Source organism: Hemibagrus wyckioides, linkage group LG12, assembly GCF_019097595.1.
Source record: "Hemibagrus wyckioides isolate EC202008001 linkage group LG12, SWU_Hwy_1.0, whole genome shotgun sequence".
Taxonomy (NCBI): Eukaryota; Metazoa; Chordata; class Actinopteri; order Siluriformes; family Bagridae; genus Hemibagrus; species Hemibagrus wyckioides.
In genome coordinates, this window is record NC_080721.1 from 9429062 (window position 1) to 9450932 (window position 21871).

A 21871-nucleotide genomic window follows, 5' to 3' on the forward strand; every position below is an offset into this window, starting at 1 on the left:
ATGCTAGCATTCTCATTTAAATATAAATTTGATCGTTCAAGATCAGCGTTAAAGCAGAATGATGCCACATAGTTGTTAACGGTGATGTTCCTCTCCACGTGCCTCTGTCTTTCAGGTTCAAAGTGGGTTACTGTCCTTCTTAAAAGCTTGACCATGTGCAGTCTTTTTTAACACAAGAGTTTTATTATCCATGATTATATATATGATGGTTGTTCAGGGAAACAGTGACGAATCATTCTAATTTTCCAGATGTACTTAAATCAGGTACATCCTTCACATTGCATCTAATTTTATCTTTTCTCTTCATTTGCTTTCTCTCTTTTTCTTCCACTCTCTATCTATTTGCAGAAATATTAATACCTGTTGGTGCTGCATTATTAAAAAGCTTAACTGACGTCTTCTCTCTTTCTCTCTCGTTCTGCTCCGTTCTTTCTCTAACCCTTTATCACCAAGCTCACACTTTTTTCCCCACACTCCATTAAGCACACTCTACATTCAAAGTAAGCCAGCTTCATCAGGTGGCACTCTGAAGTGCCATGCTGCTCACATAGCCCTTAGCGAGCTCTTTAGCTTATCACAGCCGGCACCTGGAAGCTGTGGTTTTGTTCACAGGGGATATTTACCACCATTCAAGAGGCTTTAGCATTTATGTTGGAAGCGTAAATGACATAATGGAAGAAATTGTGACACGGCTCCGTTGGCAAGTCGGCATGCAGGCGGAAACACAATGGCGAGGTAATTGTGGCGCAGTGGCCCCAGTTGCCTTTGTGTTTATCCTTAGCAAGGAAGAGACCGGAGGTAGCAGTCTAACAATCGCAATGACCTCAGGACCCTTTAGACATGAGTTATTGTGTAATAGTTGGTGCAACAGTCAAGAGTTTCATCGATCTCAATCTCTTCTACACATCCTTCTGCTGTTGTTGACGTGTTTCTTGTTTACTTCCTTATTTTTGGAAAATAGCTTAAATTGTCCACAGTTCCATTCAGAATATTCACATTTTAAAGGGATATGCTGTATATGGAGGTTTTACATCAATCATTACTCCAGAATGATGCACAGGATGAGGGGTTGTACTTGACAAATGTTTGTAAATCATTACATACTCACATACTTTTCTATTAAAGTAGCTATTTCTTATGCCTCCACTACTAGCTCTAAGATTCTTTTGAATGTGATATCTCAAGATCAAATGATTAAAGGTTTGTCGGATTTAGATGGAATTGTCATTCTAATCTGAAATACACTATATGGCTCAAAGTACAGTATGAGGACATCGGACCCTCACACCCATACAGTACGTGGTTCTTTATGCAACTGTTGCAACAAAGCAGGAAGTACAGAATTGTCTAGAATGTCTTCGTAAGCTGTAGCATGGCATCTTCCCTTCACTGGAACTAAAAATTTTGAATTAAGAGAGACAAGACATGGGATATATATATATATATATATATATATATATATATATATATATATATATATATATATATAGACTATCTGTCTGTGTTGGTCCCTCTTTTGCTGCCAAAACAGCCCTGACCCGTCGAAGCATGGACTCTACTAGACCCCTGAAGGTATGTGTGGTATCTGGCAACAAAATGTTAGCAGCAGATCCTTTAAGTCCTGTAAGATGAGAGGTAGGGCCTCCATGGATCGGACCTGTTTGTCCAGGACATCTCAAGGATGCTCAATTGGATTGAGATCTGGGGAATTTGGAGGCCAAAACTGGTTGTTGTACTCATCAAACCATTCCTGAACCATTTTTGCTTTGGCAACAATGCTTAGGTAGGTGGTATGTGTCAAAGTAACATCTACATGGATGGCAGGACCCAAGGATTTCCAGTAGAACATTGTCCAAAGCATGACACTGCCTCTGCCAGCTCACCTTCTTCCCATAGTGCATCCTGTTGCTGTGTGTTCCCTTAAGTAAGTGACGCACACACAAATGTGGATAGTGATGTTTAAGAAAACGTGATTTATCAGCCCTGGCCACCTTCTTTCACTGCTAATGCTCATGTGACCATTGTTGGCACTTTCGGTGGTGCACAGTGGTTAGCATGGGCACCCTGACTGGTCTGCGGTTATGCAGCCCCATACGCAACAAACTGTGATGCACTGTGTATTCTGACACCTTTCTATCAGAACCAGCATTAACTTCTTCAGCAATTTGAGCAACAGTAGCTCGTCTGTTGGCTCGGATCACACGGACCAGCCTTTATTTCCCATGTGCATCAATGATCCTTAATTGGCTACCCATGACCCTGTCGGCAGTTCACCACTGTTCCTTCCTTGGAGCACTTTTGATAGATACTGACCACTGCAGACCGGGAACACCCCACAAGAGCTGCAGTTTTGGAGATGCACTGATCCAGTGGTCTAGCCATCACAATTTGGTCCTTGTCAAACACAAATCCTTACGCTTGCCCATTTTTCCTGCTTCTAACATCAACTTTGAGGACAAAATGTTCACTTGCTGCCTAATATATCCCACCCACTAACAGGTGCCATGATGAGGAGATCATCAGTCTTATTCACTTCACCTGTAAGCTTTTTATATTTATAAAATCATCAGCACCGGAATACTTTTCTCTAAGGAGGGAATGATGTTAGCAGTGCTGTGTAAATGGTATATGTTATGCTATTAAAACAATCTCATTGCAATTACCAAGAGTGCTTTTCTCTCATCCTGGCTTTCTCTCATGAGAAAGACCATCACATCACACTGTTTCACATTCTTCCTCCGCCGCCGCTGCGCTAACATCCATAGGCAATACACTAATTACATGCAATTGACCTGCCAAATGAACAACGCGTACACACGACAGCCATCAAAGTTAAAAGCAAGTATAACCCCGGCTTTGCTCGAATTTGATCGACTGCTTGCTACACAAGTCGCGAGTCGTAATAAACCTACAGGCGATACTTCAGCTTTTCATGCTGTCACTCTTCATAATTTCATTGCTCCAGCAAAGATGACAGGACCTAGGTGTACAGACCAGGGCTCTGCGCTGTAAGAAACATTTTCTCCAGGCAGTCCGTCTCCGTCTGAGTCGCTTAGACACAGCTGAAGAGCTTTTTCATGTTGTTTTTTTTTTTATTTTTTAAAAGAGGCCATAATCAAACCCTTTAATCAAGAGAAGCATGGGAAGTGGCTGTGACCCACCGAACTCCAATCAGTCAGGAAAAACACACAGCATATAAACATACACAGACTTTCTTTACTTCTTTTAGTTGGAATGGTTCTCTAATCAATGAATCCTCTTGTGGTGGCATTAGATCATTATGTAATAGGTGTGAAAGACAAGCAAAGGTGAAAGGGATAGAAAGAAAGAGAGAAACGAAAGAGGGATGAAACGCTGAAATTCTGATTCTTCCTGAGGCTTTTCACATTCAGATTTTATTCCACCATACACCACCATACCCAGTACGAACTGGGTAAATAAATAAAAATTTCCAATAAAAAATAGAAAGAGTTCTTTCTTTCTTTCTTTCTTTCTTTCTTTCTTTCTTTCTTTCTTTCTTTCTTTCTTTCTTTCTTTCTTTCTCAAAGATCCAACTTCATGTTCATTCACAAAATATCTATCTGTCTGTCTGTCTGTAGGTCTATCTATCTATCTATCTATCTATCTATCTATCTATCTATCTATCTATCTATCTATTAGACCAAATGACTTGCTTCATTCTTTACTTGTTTATAAACAATTTTATTAATATATATATATATATATATATATATATATATATATATATATATATATATATATATATATATTATTCACACCTTTCTTTCTTTCTTTCTTTAAGTTTAATTTCAAACTCTTAAGAGGTTTTAAAAAATATAATTATTAAAAGAAAATTATTATTATTGTTATTATTAGATAATTATATCATATAATATTTTACTGTCGTTTACCTATCTATGTATCTATGTATCTATCTATCTATCTATCTATCTATCTATCTATCTATCTATCTATCTATCTATCTATCTGTTTCTACTTCTTTCTTTCTTTCTTTCTTTCTTTCTTTCTTTCTTTCTTTCTTTCTTAAGATGTTTAAAAATAGCATTATAATAAAAATTATTATTTTTACAAGCAAAGGAAATAATCTATATAGAAAAATTTTAAATACATATGAATATGGTGTATGATTATGGAATGAAGTGGAAGTGTGTGCGTGCAATTTTAGTATTATATACGCAATATGTGCTGTGCAGTTATTGCATGAGGTGTTGGGTGTTGTGCAGAAAAGTCCAGAAAGACCCAAATTCTAGTCCTAGGTGTTGTCCTGACTGAGGACCCAAACAGCCTGTGGGAAGATGCTCCTCCTCTATATTATTTTTGGACATTTTTTAATATTTGGAATAATTTGATTAACATATTAAATTCAAAGCCTACTTTATTTCTTTTTGCACCATTGGGCACATCGATCGTTTACCCTCTGAATCACACACACACACACACCAGTGAGTATATATATCATTTTCCATTCAGACTGAGTAGCTAATGATTATAAGCTTCACAGACTTCCTGAATAACCAACCAATTTAGAACCATCTTCTAAATCCTTCTAAATGAAACATTAGAAACATTTCTAATCCTTAGAAATATTTCTAATCCTTCGTGCATTCATATCCATATCCATATCCATAAATAGAACTTTATTGTACAACATTTCCCCTTAAACTTTCATTACTCGATTCTTCTCAGACTAAAAATAGAAGAGCTCACAGTCAGACGCTTATCTCTGATTAAGTTTCATAACACGCCTCGGGCCTTCGTTAATAAAGAGCTAAAATTATAATCATACTTTTAATATTTGATGGCAGAATTCATGATATTTTGAGACGGCGATCTTCTCAGCTGCTCTGATTAACGAGTACATTTACATTTACACTGAATGATGACGGGGTGTGTGTGTGAATGTTTAGATCGGATGTGAGAGGCTATCAAGCTGATGAACAACACTAGTGCATGTGTGTTTTATGTGGAATGAATACGTCTAGACGCTCATAGATAATGTATTTTAGAGCAAATAATTTCCTTCATTATTTTTGTTGTTTGTAAAGCAATTTTATATTTATTTATTTATTTATCTATTTTTATTTATTTATTTATTTATTCATTTATTCATTCTATATTTATTTAATTATTTATTTAATTTCAAACTCTTAAGATGTTTTAGAAATCTATTTATTATAAAAAGAAAATTATTATCATTATTATTATTATTAGTAGTAGTAGTAGTAGTAGTAGTATTATATGATAAAATATATCTTTTATCTATCTATCTATCTATCTATCTATCTATCTATCTATCTATCTATCTATCTATCTATCTAAATTTTAGAGCAAATTTCTTTTTTATTTCTGTTTAAATTCCTCACACCTCTTTTTTCTTTCTTTCTTTCTTTCTTTCTTTCTTTCTTTCTTTCTTTCTTTCTTTCTTTCTTTCCTTAAGTTTAATTTCAAACTCTTAAGAGGTTTTAAAAATATAATTATAAAAAGAAAATTATTATTATTATTATTATTATATGATAAAATATTTTAGCATCTTGTACCTCTCCATCATTTCCAGCTCCGTGCATGTTTTCTCAGTCTCCTGGTGATGTTTTATTGCAGGAGATTGCGTTAGGTGAGTCAGAAACCGTCTGCCCTTCCACAGGAATAATGGACGAGAACTCTATTTTCAAACAACGTCTGTTTTTCTGTAACTTTCGTATATCAATAAGCGTAGTGTGTGTGTGTGTGTGTGTGTCTCAATGAGGCAGACTCTTGATAATGAGACTGTCTCTGCATCTCTGTCTATTGATTTCCTGTGCTGTGCATTTGGCAGATGATCAAACCTGGTTTATTTGTGCCTCTCGTGATGGCTCATCATTTCCCTATTCACTACCAAACTCGAAATAAATACCAGGAGCTCTCCCTGCTCGATAACTCAGTGACTCGTTGAAGGACAAGCCCAGCCAAAAGAGGCGATTATAGCAGAAGCAGCTGAATCGGGTCGTCACTCTCCATCTCACTCACCTCCAAAAGACAGATTGACAATTCAAAGCGGGAGATTCTGCATTTCTTCAAGCTAAACTTAAAACCGCGTTCAAACCGTGACCGATGGCTGGGGTTATGAGAGGTCAGAATGATAACTGTGTCCAGGATTTACGTATCAGTGGTCCAGCACAGTTCTGCTCCAACATTTCTTTACAATCTGGAGAAAGCACAAAGGCAGCAGGTGCATCTTTCCTGTGTGAAGCACCTTGTGCAACACTACTGCAAAACAAGCAGCATAAAAACACAGAAAATAGGATTCACTTCAAATATGGTGTGTGTGTGTGTGTAGAGGCTTTAGCATTTAAAGTCACATTATTTGAAACCTTGAGGAGTCTTTGACTTCCTGTCTGACTATGTGACAGTTTATGCCTCAAGGAGCTCAGGAAATTGATACCTTTGCCATATTTGGTTCGTTTCACAAATAATTAAACAAACCAAAAGACAAAAAAATGTTAGTTAAGGTGGTTTAAGTGATTAAGACTCTAGGTTGTTGCTCAGAGCCCCAGCACCACTATTGGGCAATTGAGCAAGGACCTTAACCTGCCCCTTCCTGCTCCAGGGGCATTGTATCATAGCTGCCCTTGCACTCTGACCCCAGCTTCCTTATTTGAGATATGCGAATAAAAGAATTCCACTATGTGTGGCGATAATAAAGGCTTCCTGCCCTCAGTTCTTCTTCTTCTCCTTCTTTTTTGGGTCACATTTCTGTAGCGCCCAGTTTGCACCACAGATCTGTAGTTCAGGTTCCTTCCTGCAGTCAGAATCAAATCACTTTCTCACTGTAATCAGACCAGCGCTACCTCAATCACACACCCTCCGAGCGGTTGTCTCGGTCTGCGTGAAAGTCTGATTTTTTTTGTTCTCAACAGCACAAAGGGGGATCACACCAGGGTTCAGTCGAAACAGACTAAACACCGAATGAGCGAAAGCATCGTCAGTGCTTCAGTGCATGCTGTAAGAGCTGCTGCTGTAATCGTTAAGACTCTCATTCACCATACACATGATTTCATCACATTGTGTCCTCACCGTTTGTCATATAGCAGAAGTGTAATGATGTACTGTATAATCTGACACCCAGAAGAGGCTCAAGGTTTCTTCCTGAGGTCGTTTCAGGAGGTTTTTTCCTCATTAGGGAATTTTAAATACATGCAGATTCTATTATATAAGGCTGCTCTGTGGCAATGTCTGTATACACAGTGTGTGTTTTATACACTGAGTCGAATTACTGTGACGGTTTGCACCAATAATCACTTCTGTTATCTGCAATTTTATTTTGTTTATACACCAGTCCTCAAAGGGGAAATAGAAATATCACAAACCTTAATCTATATCATTATCTTTCTCTCTCTCTCTCTCCTCTGCTCCATCGCAGGTCTCTTTCTTTCTGTTTATAGTGTTCGTGGTTTACACCATGCTACCCTTCTCCATGCGGGACGCCATCATCGCCAGCATCATCACGTCCTCCTCCCACACTCTGGTCCTCAGCGTCTGCCTTTCAAACACAACGCTGCATACCAAGCCTCTCGTCTGGCAGGTGAGTCTTTTTGTTTGTTTTTTTGGTCTGTGTCGCGAGCGTCCTTCCTCAGCTATTTTTGTTCATTGGACAGCATCACAGATGCAAGCAGCGGAAAGTTGGAAATAGGCCATGGTTTGGCCTATAAACCTAAAAAAAAAAGGCAGCTAGAGCAGTTTCCGCCTCTGTAAAGTGCCGTGTTGCGGTTTATACCTTACACTATGATCCAGGGGACTCATTTTTTATCTTAGTGTGTGTGTATAAACGGGACGGCAATAAAAAGTGACTTTGCTGCAAAGCTGCCACGGTTCATTGTGTTCTTGCCTGTAATTTGCAGGCATGGTGTTTTCACCGTACGTAACTCTCTGCATGCACTTTATCATTTCGCTTGTGATTGTGTTTTATATAGAACACGGAAATTGGCAATTCACAGAAAGAAGAGACCTCCATTAAAACTCATCTACATAAATAGCCTTCATTTCTCACCCATGTGTTACACTGAAAGCCCGACATTAATGGAAATGTAATCATTAATTTATTCTGAATTTGAAAAGATGACCCTCAGGTATTTCTGGAATAACCTTCATTTCAAAGGGCCTTGAAATGGAAATAAGTACAAGGCTGTAGAGTATCAGTGCACTCACATACTTTTATCCAAAAATGACTCGAGTTCATGTATAAAACTGTGATGCACTCGCTGTAAATCTCCACTCGCTTCCTGTACAGTCGAGAGGTTATTAGAGTGGCGCAACCTTTCAAGCTGAAGAAATCTTCTTCTTCTTCTTTCGTCTTTTCCCTTCAGGGGTCTCCACAGTGAATCATCTCTCTCCACCTATCCCTATCTTCTGCATCCTCAACACTTACACCCACTAGCTTCATATCCTCATTTATTCCATCCATATACCTCCTCTTTGGCCTTCCTCTTTGCCTCCTTCCTGGCAGCTCCATGTCCAACATTCTCCCACCAATATACTCACTCTCCCTCCTCTGAACATGTCCAAACCATCTTAATCTGTCCTCCCTAACTTTGTCCCCCAAACGTCCAACATGAGCCGTCCCTCTGATGTACTCGTTCCTAATCCTGTCCAACCGTGTCACTCCCAAAGAGAACCTCAACATCTTCAGCTCCGCTACCTCCAGCTCTGACTCCTGTCTCTTCCTCAGTCTCTAAACCATACAGCATGGTCAAATGAATGAAACGGAAATGAACGAGACCGAATAAAATAAACGTCTTGTCTTTGTTGTAGAGCTGGCATTGATGATGTGGTATCATGCATTGGCCATGTTTCCCTAGCTGAGGCCAGAAGCGAACACAGGCCAGACGGTTTCCCCTGCTTTATAACACGCTGCGTCTGTTTCACAGCGACCACACTGGCATGGAGAAACCCTGAGGCATGACACAGCCTGCTCCATCCTGAGCTCCATGTACATGTCCCCTGATATTCTAGCCAACTTTATCAGCACACTATACATACATCCAAGTGGAGAATTATCCGCAGTGGGCTCATCAAATAGTGACCCGCTTACTCCAACACAAATATCCAGTACACTGAATACAAAAAAAAGGAGAAATAATACAATGTATGACTGAGGGCACAAAAAATGCCATTGTGTGATTGATCTAGTTTTGCTCATTTTCTTGACGCATGCCTCTGAAAGGCGAGAACAGATCAGCGCATGTACTGTATGAGCGACACAAAAACTATCCCTTCACATTTCTGCCAAATTGCACCATGCAGCGAGCAAATGCAGGAGCTTTTTGGAAAATGATTGTTTTAACCAGAGGTTAATCACCAGCCCGGTTACCATAGCAACTCGGCCCGCACGATCCAACAAGAACGAACCACCGGTTCTCCATTAGGGCTTAAAATGACACGCTGCACTTTATTTCTTTATTAAGAGCCTGCCTTAAAACTAAACACAATCCTCGTGGTTTGTTTGGTCCATTTACTGCCATATTTATTTTATTTCTGAGGACCTGCCATGGGCCTGTCCTCTAGCTGATTAATCAGTCACTCTCTCTGCTCTTTCATTGAAAGAAACCATTTTTAGACTAATTGGACTCTTGAATAATGGCTAATAATCATCTCTCTGCAGTAAGCTTTGTTATTGTTAAAATAAAAATTGACAGTGTGCCCTCTCTCTCTCTCTCTCTCTCTCTTTCCTTCTACAATGGTCCCAGTCACACTTCAGTTTCAGTTTTCTAGATCTTTATTTGCAAACGTTTCTGTTTTTAACCCTTAGCCCCCAGGAGCGACGGTATGACTTCATGTACTGTATGCATGTGTGCAGTCCTGAGCCCGATGAGCCCCGGTGATGAGTCAGCAGTGTGATTCCATGAGCGTGTGATTTCTAATTAAGCCAGCGCTCTTCACTAGCCTGGATCTTGTCTTCTGCCTTTTACAGCCAGCACGCAGTAATTACAGCGAGCAGAAGGACTTATTAAAGGAGTTCTCCCATGACCGATAAACACACTTTTTTCTTTATTGAGGATGTTCCTAAGAAGCCAGAGGCCTCATTTCCAGGAAAGACCTGATTACACACTAAATATCATCCAATTTGGGTGAGTCTGTGTCCGCTGTAGCTTCAGATTCCTGTTCTTGGCTGACAGGAGTGGACCCTGGTGTGGTCTTCTGCTGATCTTTTTAGTAAGGTTTAGCTTTCTGAGATGCTTTTCAGCTCAGCACTGTCATTATTTGAGTTGCCATAACTGTTACTCAAGGTGTTTCCACCCTCAGGATTGATGCTCACTGGATGTTTTTATGTTATTCGCATCACCCTGTGTAAATTCCCGAGACCAACTCACTAGCAAACTTTTCCAACTCACTAGCAAGCATCCACATAATTTCACACAGATTCATTGATATTAAAGCCATAAAGTGATCTTGAGGCATAAAGCGATCTTGGGTACAATATTCATATTTGCATATTACAAATGTGTCTTTATATATAGGTAATATGCAAATTAGCACTCATTTGCATAATGAAGCAATCCAAGTTTTTAGCCAAGCTGTAATAAAAAAAATATTACATATGACATCCGTCTTGCTAGGACAAGGAGGATTACAGAAAAGGAGAAAGAGACCCTCAGCAACAGAGTAGACAAAACAGTACACTTTTTCTATCTAATCTTCTACATGTGACCATTAAAGGACAAACACTGTTTTCTCAGCGGAAAAAACACACACACACACACACACAATTGTGGCACTCCTGCTTCTGTGTGCTCTTAATTGTTGAAGTGAACAATGTAATTGCTGCTGCTGGACTAGTGTAACCTGCTAATATTGTACATCTGAGTAATAATGGCCGGAGGTCCTGGAGGCTAATTAAAATGATTGACGCTCTAAAGTGGTGTTCTTGGCTACATCCTGTCTCTGGCACCCACGTTCATTTCCCAGAGATGCCACAGTTGGGAAGGTTCATTCCCCTTTTTCCTGTTGATACTAAGCAATGCCATGTAATTATGAGTGTCTGGAAATGGGGAACGTCTACAGACCTGGGGGTAGATGGTGCTCTCCTATTCATAAAAATGTCTCCTGTTTTAGACACCTTGACCCTTTGTACCAGTGTTCCATACCTCCAGCAGAACGGGAATCAACTTATGGAATATTTTTAATCAGTATAAACAAAAGAATTATTTCATGATATAAAAATGAATCAGTACTCTATTGGCTTTCGATGTGAGACGTGGGTTTTTCCCTCTGTTGGATAACCTTTTAAAAATTCTAGCAGTTGTAGATGAAATTTTAGATGCTTATGAACAAACACTTGGGGCGTCTCAGAGAGCAGAAATGGATTTGATATCAATATTTACTTTAAAGATTTGAGAAACATTTCTGTGGAAAAACTAACCGTTTGTTTTTTGAAACTTTTCCATGAACATACTGTATTGCCCCTAGTAGACTAAATAAAACAGAAATACTACAAACTTTTAAAACCCTGAGTGTCCACTTTCATTTGAGCTTCATGTTAACACCACTGTGGAGTGAGACGTGACATGGACACCCCAAAACAGGCACAAATTCAACTGTCCACTCTACTCTTTCTATAGTGTATTATCATCAGAATGTAACAAAGACCAAACCCTGCTTTTGATTTGTCTTTGTGTTTACAGATGCTGGCCAACATCATCATATTTATCTGCGGGAACATGGCAGGCGCCTATCACAAGCACCTGATGGATCTCGCTCTGAAACAGACCTACCAGGACATGTGTAACTGCATCAAATCACCCATTAAACTGGAATTTGAAAAACATCAGCAGGTACGAATTTTCTAAATTTGTACGAAATTGCTAGAATCGACTAAACTTGTTTATAGGTAATATGTAAATGAGCACTCATTTGCATAATGCAGTCTTCAGAGTATTTAATAGTACATCTACACGTATATTTGTCCATATACTTTCTCCCCTTCCTACCTGTATAGGAAATTCTATTTCATCATAGTTTTATTGAAATGCAATTCCTAGTATATTTTTTATTCTTTTTACTATTTTTTATTTTATTCTTATTGGTCCTGTTTTGATGAACCAGACAGCATTCCACTACGTTGTACTGCATGTGGTTGGTAAAGAAAAAGAAAAAAGCTTAATTTTCAATTCAATTCAATTTATTTTTATAGCGCCTTACAATGGCCATTGTCTCAAAGTAGCCTTACGAAAGAAGAGAAAGAGAGAAAGGAGAGAAAAAATAATAATTAAATAAACCGATAGATAAATAAATGAATGAATGAATGAATGAATGAATGAATGAATAAATAAATAAATAAATAAATTAAACTATTTTATCCCTATTTTATCTTTAATGAGCAAGCCTGTAGCGATGGTGGCAAGTAAAAACTCCCTGTGATGACATGAGGAAGAATCCTTGAGAGGAACCAGGCTCAGAAGGGAACCTCATCCTCATTTGGGTGACACTGGATAGTAAATAATGTAACTGTAACTGATTAATGTCCTTTCTACAACAGCAATCAATGAGGAACTATAAGGTCAGTGTAGTTTCTGAGGTCATTATAGACACTAATTCCTTGCTGTCACAAGCGGACAGATGTAATGGCACTTAAGGTGTGGTATCTAAAGAATTGTTTTAACCTTTTACTCAGCTGTCATATAAATAAAATGTCCTGTATTTTTGGTATCATTTGCCATTCATAACTCTGACATTGACTCACATATCAGTTTAATCCAATTTAATTACATTGGCATTTTGGGGTGCATCCTATTAAAATGCAGCGATTTGCATTTCATATTCTTCTTAGATATGGAACAGGTGTTTTGCTGCCCTTATTTTGGGGATTTTTAATTGATTTGCACTTCCTGGTTCTCCAGAATTATGTCTGGGGCTTAAGACGACGCAGCCAGACTCTGAATGTTGAATTAAGCAGCCTGAACATGTTTCTCTTCAGCTGGAGAACGATCAATGTGACAGTTTTCAGTAAATCTTGATAAGTCAAATCCAGGAGAAGATGATTCGGGACGCAAGTTTCTGAACGATCTCAGCATGTTTTGATGGAGTTTATGTCAGATTTCCATTCCACAGGGTTTATTGCTGTCTGGTATTCCACAGCGCTGTTGGAATGATTGATCAGAAGATTTGTATAGGGACATGGTAGAGACGCTTCACAATCGAAGACTAACAATGATGTTGATTATTGCTGATACACGAGGTTTTTTTTGTGAGGAGATAAATGTTGGTATTTAATATTTCTAGAAGGACACTCCAGTGTCAGCGATTTGTTTTCCACCACAGTTCATCAGGAGAACTTTTCCTGTTTTATGGTAGCAGGACAAGCTGCGTTTTATTTGTCATATTTCCCTCAACAAAAGAGCAATGTAAGGCAAGTGAGGGAGCGAATGTTTATAAAGGTTATAATATAAATGTTGCTATAATGTAATTATAAATTTTGGGAAATTGGTGCGAAATTTGGAACGTCTCCTACATGTCCTGAGTCACTTCAAACGACGTCTAAAAAACCAACCTCTTTCTGGGGTACTAAAAAAAATAGTCATTTCTTGCGATATACACCAATCAGACATAACATGACCACTGAGAGGTGAACATTTTGGCCTCAAAGTTAATGTGTTGAAAAATGGACAAGCGTAAGGATTTGAGCGAGTTTGACGAAGAGCCAAATTGTGATGGCTAGACCACTGGATCAGAGCATCTCCAAAACTGCAGCTCTTGTGGGGTGTTCCCGGTCTGCAGTGGTCAGTATCTATCAGAAGTGGTCCAAGGAAGGAACAGTGGTGAACCGGCGACAGGGTCATGGGCGGCCAAGCCTCATTGATGGACGTGGGGAGAGAAGGCTGACCCGTGTGATCCGATCCAACAGACAAGCTACTGTTGCTGAGGAAGTTAATGCTGGTTCTGATAGAAAGGTGTCAGAATACACAGTGCATGACGGGTCAGTGCTGTTTTGGCAGCAAAAGACGATACTGTACAGGTGTGATGGAGTGAAAGCAGTAGTAGCCTTTCAGAGGTTTGAGAGTGGAGGTTTGAGGGTCGACTATGAGTCATTTATGCAGTTAAAAACAAAGAATTACTAATATCCATTGAATGGGTGGGATGGAGAGTTTTTTAGGCCAAAAACAGCTCCCTCCTCCTTCCTCCCACCCTATCCTTCCTTTCCGAGCGCTGCGTGCATTAAAACTTCCTCTTGGTAAGCTTGGCTTTGTTTGTTGATTTTATTGTGTGTCACATGATATTAAAGGTTTGGTGATTCTGTTGCCTTTAATCAATTGCAGTGACAATACGATTCATATCAGGATAACTTTTGGATAATGATATTAAAAACTATTTTAAAAAGTGCTTAATAGAGAAATTTGCCAACATTAGCAGCATATTATTGTTTTATTTTAAGTAGCGTTCTCACTTAAATGCCTTAAATGGTAGCTGCTTCTTCTTAGTTGCTGCATAATAACTGTTGCTGGACATTTGCAGGCTAATTAATGCTAAATGAAATTCCTTTTAATTGTGATCCCATCTCTCTGTCTCGACACAACCACATAGATGATCTCAACTGTTTTGCAACAGAAAAGCATTCACCCTGTTGATAGAGAATCTTGGGTTTGAATAATGTATACAGAAGAGGGCAGACAATCGCTTTGTTACACTGTCCTTTGCTTTGTTACACCGTCCAGTGCCTTGTTACACCATCCTGTGCTTTGTTACACCGTCCAGTGCCTTGTTACACCGTCCAGTGCCTTGTTACACCGTCCTGTGCTTTGTTACACCGTCCAGTGCCTTGTTACACCGTCCTGTGCTTTGTTACACCGTCCAGTGCCTTGTTACACCATCCTGTGCTTTGTTACACCGTCCAGTGCCTTGTTACACCGTCCAGTGCCTTGTTACACCGTCCTGTGCTTTGTTACACCGTCCAGTGCCTTGTTACACCGTCCTGTGCTTTGTTACACCGTCCAGTGCCTTGTTACACCATCCTGTGCTTTGTTACACCATCCTGTGCTTTGTTACACCGTCCTGTGCTTTGTTACACCGTCCAGTGCCTTGTTACACCGTCCTGTGCTTTGTTACACCGTCCTGTGCTTTGTTACACCGTCCTGTGCTTTGTTACACCATCCTGTGCCTTGTTACACCGTCCTGTGCTTTGTTACACCGTCCTGTGCTTTGTTACACCGTCCAGTGCCTTGTTACACCGTCCTGTGCTTTGTTACACCGTCCAGTGCCTTGTTACACCGTCCTGTGCTTTGTTACACCGTCCTGTGCTTTGTTACACCGTCCAGTGCCTTGTTACACCGTCCTGTGCTTTGTTACACCGTCCTGTGCTTTGTTACACCGTCCTGTGCTTTGTTACACCGTCCTGTGCTTTGTTACACCGTCCAGTGCCTTGTTACACCGTCCTGTGCTTTGTTACACCGTCCTGTGCTTTGTTACACCGTCCAGTGCCTTGTTACACCGTCCTGTGCTTTGTTACACCGTCCTGTGCTTTGTTACACCGTCCTGTGCTTTGTTACACCGTCCTGTGCTTTGTTACACCGTCCAGTGCCTTGTTACACCGTCCTGTGCTTTGTTACACCGTCCAGTGCCTTGTTACACCGTCCTGTGCTTTGTTACACCGTCCTGTGCTTTGTTACACCGTCCAGTGCCTTGTTACACCGTCCTGTGCTTTGTTACACCGTCCAGTGCCTTGTTACACCATCCTGTGCTTTGTTACACCATCCTGTGCTTTGTTACACCATCCTGTGCTGCAGCATGAGCATCAATTCGAAACAAAAGTACTTGTTAGCCTTCACTTTCCCTGGTTGTTGGTTATCGTGTGATTGAAGAGAACTATTTAGAGGGAAAATAAGGCAATAATTGATTGAGAAGAGTAATGAAGAAGAAAAAAATGCAGCATGATATCATTTTCTCCTGGATTTACTCACGATGGCTCACTAGCTTCTCAGCCTAGATAAACAGATTGTTTGTGCTGTCCTTCATAATGTTCCGTGTTAAAAATCTAAATACATCAACGAGACGATTATCTACATTTCTGAAATCCAGCTAATTCCAAAAAGCTCCACAAACCAGACCTGCGCATACAGAGCTGTAATTTCATTATTCTTCCCTGTGGCTTCTCCACTGTGCAATTATGATCTACAGGTTTCCATCTCTCTCGCTCTCTCACACACACACACACACACAGGTAGCCTTTTGCCTTTTTTTTTTTCCTCTATGCTTTTATGTTTGACTGTAATTACAGCCGAGATGGATGGCAGCTCTCGGCTCAGTACATCGCTCATCACTCTGGGCTGCAGCGTGGCCAGCGTGTGACGGTATTTTTACTAAACAGGGACAGCAGAGCCAGACGCGTCTCCGTTTTTACCGTGCACTCGCTCGATTTAGCTCAGGCTGCTTAATTACTTTATTTCCTCCCGAGACACAGATTGGGGAGGTGGTCCAAAACTGACTGGAATATCTTACCTTCTTACTCTCTCTCTCTCTCTCTCTCTCTATTTAATTTTCAATTCAATTTCCCTGTGACGATGAAAGCCCTTTACCTTCCCCATGATAAACAAGGTGATTAGCTGTCGTTAGGACGCTTCTTCCTCTTTTTGTTACCTCTGTCCCTGTGTCGTAAAAGCACACAAACACACACACTGAACCTGAAAGAGTTTGCGAGCAGATTTATTTTTAAGAACAACGTTTTAACGGATGTCTACGTGCTTTGTTTTAAATGCCATGAAAATATGCAGACAGGGTCAGGCTGTTTGTGCTCTCTCATTCACGGTTTGACCTGCACAGAACAAAGACGGCATAGAAAACAGCAAATAACAAGCACAGCTACCTATTAACCGTATCTAATTTGAAGAGCAATTTGAAGCCGGTGTTGCTGTGATTCACTAAATGATCGATTTATTTTTTTCTGCCTCTGTTTTTGTTCAGCTTGCTGCATACATCAGTTTTATCATAAATAAGCACAGCCCTCTGGAGAAAACATGTCAGATTTCAGTGCGTTCTGACAAACAGCCGACAAAGAAATTGTTTTTTTGTTTTTTTTCCCTGCCAATAACGTACTTTCACGCTCTGCTTTAAGAAAACAGAAATATGTTTCACCAAAACTGTGTGAAAATGTTTTTATTGACTCACGAACCTTGGCTGTCTTCCTGCAAACTTTTGACGAAGCAGGCATTTTAATAAATGCAGCCTTAGTCTGCTTAAAGATGTCTAGCTACAGTCTGTGTGATTTCTTCGCACATAAGTTGTCAAATACCAGCCTGATTTAGATATAAGCCTAATGAATGCCGTGTGTAATTAGATACCGGATGTTAACGTCTGTGAATCATACACCTGCAGTTTGACGTCATCTTCAAAACAGAGAAGAGCGCTATGACAGTCTAGGCTTAAATGTTTTGAAATGGTTGAAAGACCTTATAAAAATATGGTCAGTTTAGCCAACATACAGTTTAGCCAATACAACTGACTGAATCCCCCCCCCCCAAATAAATGAAGTTTCTGATATTTGGGGTTTGATCACAGAAACGCTAGCCAATCATGGACATCTCTGAGCTCATGTATGCGGAAGTCATACGCTTACCTCTGAGTCTGTTACTCTGCCTGTGATGCAGCCTAAGTTAGCTTCCAAGTCTTGGTCGTATCACAAGGGTGACAGTTGGAAATTGCTGAAAAGCATGATTTAATTATTGTCTTCAATTACATGCAAATGAAAGAAATACATAGCTGCTTTTAGACAATCAGTGTGTTGGAATCTTTGTGTGGAACTAGAAAATGCAGTTTTCTCTCTTTTGCTTAAGAAATTCATTTTAAATTTGTTCATGAATATCTATAGTTGTTTTTCAGGGGTTGGGCTCGGCCCCTTAGTTCCAGTGAAAGGAACTCTTAATGCTTCAGCATACCAAGACATTTTGGACAATTTCATGATCCCAACTTTGTGGGAACAGTTTGGGGATGACCCCTTGCTGTTCCAACATGACTGCACACCAGTGCACAAAGCAAGGTCCATAAAGACATGGATGAGTGAGTTTGGTGTGGAGGAATAAGAGTCCTGACCTCAACCTGATACACCTTTGGGATGAATTAGAGTGAACACTGTGAGCCAGACCTTCTCATTCATCATCAGTGCCTGACCTCACAAATGCACTTCTAGAGGAACGGTCAAAAATTCCCATAAACACACTCCTAAACCTTGTGGAATGCCTTCCCAGAAGATTTAAAGCTGTTATAACTGCAAAGGGCGGGCCAACTCCATATTACCTTCATGTGCATGTAAAGGCAGACGTCCCAGTTTTGGTCTGGCTCTCAGTCTCCACTCTAATTCATCCCAAAGGTGTTCTATGGGGTTGAGGTCAGAAATCTGAAGTTCCTTCACACCAAACTCGTTCATCTTTATGGACATTGCTTTGCCCTTTGGTGTACAGTCATGTTGGAACAGGAAGGGGTCACCCCCAATCTGTTCCCACAAAGTTGGGAGCATGAAATTGTCCAAAATGTCTTGGTATGAAGCTGAAGCATTAAGAGTTCCTTTCACTGGAACTAAGGGGCCGAGCCCAACCCCTGAAAAGCAACACCTGAATTCACTGATTTGGAGGGTTGTCCCAAAACTTTTGGCAATATCGTGTATATGAACCACCACAGAAATAATATGAAATAAAATAACAAAGACACATTTGTCCAAGCTTCTTTTCACCTTCTTCACTCTGACCAATAGGAGCGTCTCTTGCTGTCCCTTCTGCCCGCCCACATCGCTCGCGTGATGAAGGCGGAGATCATCCAGAGGCTCAAGGAACCAAACAGCGGCCAGACCGAAAACACCAACAACTTCCACAACCTCTATGTACAAAGACACACCAACGTCAGGTAGGACTCACACTACTACACTGCACACACACACACACACACACACACCTAAATTAACTGATGGACTACTATTCCTGTATCCCGTACAACACAGACGCAGGTGTTCCTCACAGCTAAATAAATCTCACTTACAGCAAGTAGGACAAAAAAAAGAGTTAAATAACCCAAATACAAGTAACCTAGATGTAAGAGTTCTGTGGAAAGTTTTCAGTACTTCTTGATTAGCCCTAAAAGCAAAAGATCTACATAAAATAAAAACACCACTTTCATTACGTTCACTGTGCAGAAGGACACAGGGTGCTGTCCTTTATTTTATTAGATTTTTTTGAAGTAATATTTTTGTACACTTCAAAGATTTAGTCTGTTTTCATCATGGTGAGAGCATGCTGAAGACACGGCACTCGTCATTATGAGCAGCACTCATGCTTGTTTTCTCAGGAGCAGGGAGATGACCCGGATGTTTGTTCTGACCGCAGACAGCACAGAGGCGTTCTTAGGAGCTTTTTATGAGCCTGAGTGCAGAGTCACTGCTTTACTCCACATTTCACACAATTATTAAAAGCCACACCCAAACCACTTGGACTGGATCTGGAGTCATTATTCATTATAATAATTATAGAATAATTCATCCTTATTAACAGAGAATCTTTGGGATTTTAGTCTGAATCCATCATCCATTATCAGTAATTATGTCCTGACTTCATGCCAGCATCAAAAAAATGACACTTTATTTTATCTTCTTTGAAATAACCGAAATAACTCCAGATGTATCCTGTTCAACTCGACACGGTGCTAAAATCTCCATTATGTTCTGTTGGAAAAGAGGGTTATATATTAGTTATATATTGTTCAATTCTGTTATAGTAGAATTACTTATAAAATAAAATGTCAAAAATTTATATTACAATTAAAATTAACATTTTTAAAATTGTTAAAATGGTGGGGGGAAAATATATATATATATATTGTTTATTGAGTAGAAATTACTGATCAAATAAAATTTACATTTAAATGGTTAAAATATTAGCATTTTGATTTTTAAAATTGTTAAAAATGATTGATTATTGGCTTAAAATTATTAATTACATAAAATTAAAATTGTTAGATTTTTTAACATTGTTAAAAAAGTTAAAATAATTCATTATTGATTGTCGATAAAATTAAAGTTGTTTAAATTGCTATATTATTAAAACCTTTAAGAATTTAAAATGATTGATTATTGAGTTAAAATTATTGATACAATTTATTAGAGTTATTAAAATTATGGAGTAGTGAGTTCTTAGCACAAGTATAGCCTAGACGTATGTTCTGGTCATGTGACCTACTAATAATCACACACGTACAGTATATTAAGGATCAGAACAACTGTTTGTGTGACGATTATACTCAGGATTTCTCCACAGATCCCGTGTGAATGGATCAGAATGAATAATACACACTGTGAAATGTGGGGTTTATACTGATCCTAATTAAAAGCCTAGGCTCAGATATTGTGCTTCAGGAAGGTATAGTGTAGAGCAGCGATACTTTAATCCAATCACAGATTGCCTCACTCTCTCCTGCACAGTCTTAAAGGCCTCTTAACGTTTTCGGCAGCATTCTGTACGCAGACATCGTCGGGTTCACGCGTCTGGCCAGCGACTGCTCTCCAGGAGAACTGGTGCACATGCTCAATGAGCTTTTCGGCAAATTCGACCAGATAGCCAAGGTAACGCACAAATCACATCCTCTAACTGCCTGAGTGACATGAGGTCACCATTTCTCCTAGCTGTGTCTAATCTTATCTTTTTTAGGATAACGACTGCATGAGGATTAAAATACTGGGAGACTGTTATTACTGTGTGTCTGGACTGCCCGAGTCTTTACCGGACCATGCCAAGAACTGTGTAAAGATGGGACTGGACATGTGCGAGGCCATCAAGTAAATCACTACCTTCTATTTTTTTGATCATTAAACATATCCAGGACTGTACAAAAGTCTTATGCACACATTTTTATCACAGCAAGTCTACTATGAAATGGTCAGCGAGTGTTTTTACAACTGGTTGCCATGGAAATAACGTTTATAAGTGGGTAGAGCAAGCAGCTCTCATTGAAAAAAATAAGATTTCTTTTCTCTTTGTCACTGTGAAGCACTGTTTCTGAGAACACCATTTTATATAAATAAAATTTTTATAAAATTGTATATATATATATATATATATATATATATATATATATATATATATATATATATAATCTTAGGTGGGATTTTTTCCAATCTGCACTAATGTATAAGTATAAAATATAATAATTTATATTAACAATCATTCATTTACCTTAGTGCATCTATATGTAATTAAAAAATTAGTAATGTTAAGTTACTATATACTAATCTGCTGGTTCATTAAATAAATCATCATGGAGGTTTCTGAGGCAGAAGCAACTGTGAGCTAAAATAAGCTAAAGATCTGTAGTTCTGAAGTTCTCCAAGATGCTTAGAACTTTCCAACCTAGCATGCTCATAAAACTGCTTCACAGTGTACCTGAGAGAGTGGATGTGGGCTTCAAAGGCAAAAGGTGGCCAAATATTGATTTGATTTCGATTTCCACTGGTTAGAGTTTACTGCTTTTGCATATTTAGAAACCTTTCCATTTATTTATTTATTTTTGTCATGAAAGCACCTGAATTTCTCAACATCAGCCTCCTCAAGTCTTTTGCAGAATTCTGGATATTTTTAGATTTTTAGTTTAAGGCTCAAAGGCAATTTTTTATTAATTTTTTTATATTTATATTTTGCATATACTTTTCACTCTAAATCATTTCACCTTCAAGAGATTCACATGACAAAATATGTATTTACGATAAAATACACATCTAAAGTGCAAAATAATGAGCAACATTCCAAGTTTTACGTTAACGTTTAAATCAATCTCTTATACTTTTTGCCTTTTTGACATGTAAACAATATGCTTAAAATTTCATGCCACTAAAAACCAAAAGCTTGTGTACCAA

The 21871-nt window shown here is 39.1% G+C and overlaps 1 protein-coding gene across 2 annotated transcripts in view; it reads left to right on the forward strand.

The window, feature by feature from the left end:
* adcy2b (adenylate cyclase 2b (brain)) overlaps positions 1-21871 on the forward strand; it is a 67580-nt gene that overhangs the window by 11019 nt on the left and 34690 nt on the right. For both annotated transcript variants that reach the window (XM_058404533.1, XM_058404532.1), the window contains exons 3-7: positions 7418-7579; positions 11676-11825; positions 18728-18876; positions 20473-20584; positions 20670-20797. In XM_058404533.1, coding sequence (XP_058260516.1) covers positions 7418-7579; positions 11676-11825; positions 18728-18876; positions 20473-20584; positions 20670-20797 — 701 coding nt within the window. The remainder of the gene's footprint in view (positions 1-7417; positions 7580-11675; positions 11826-18727; positions 18877-20472; positions 20585-20669; positions 20798-21871) is intronic.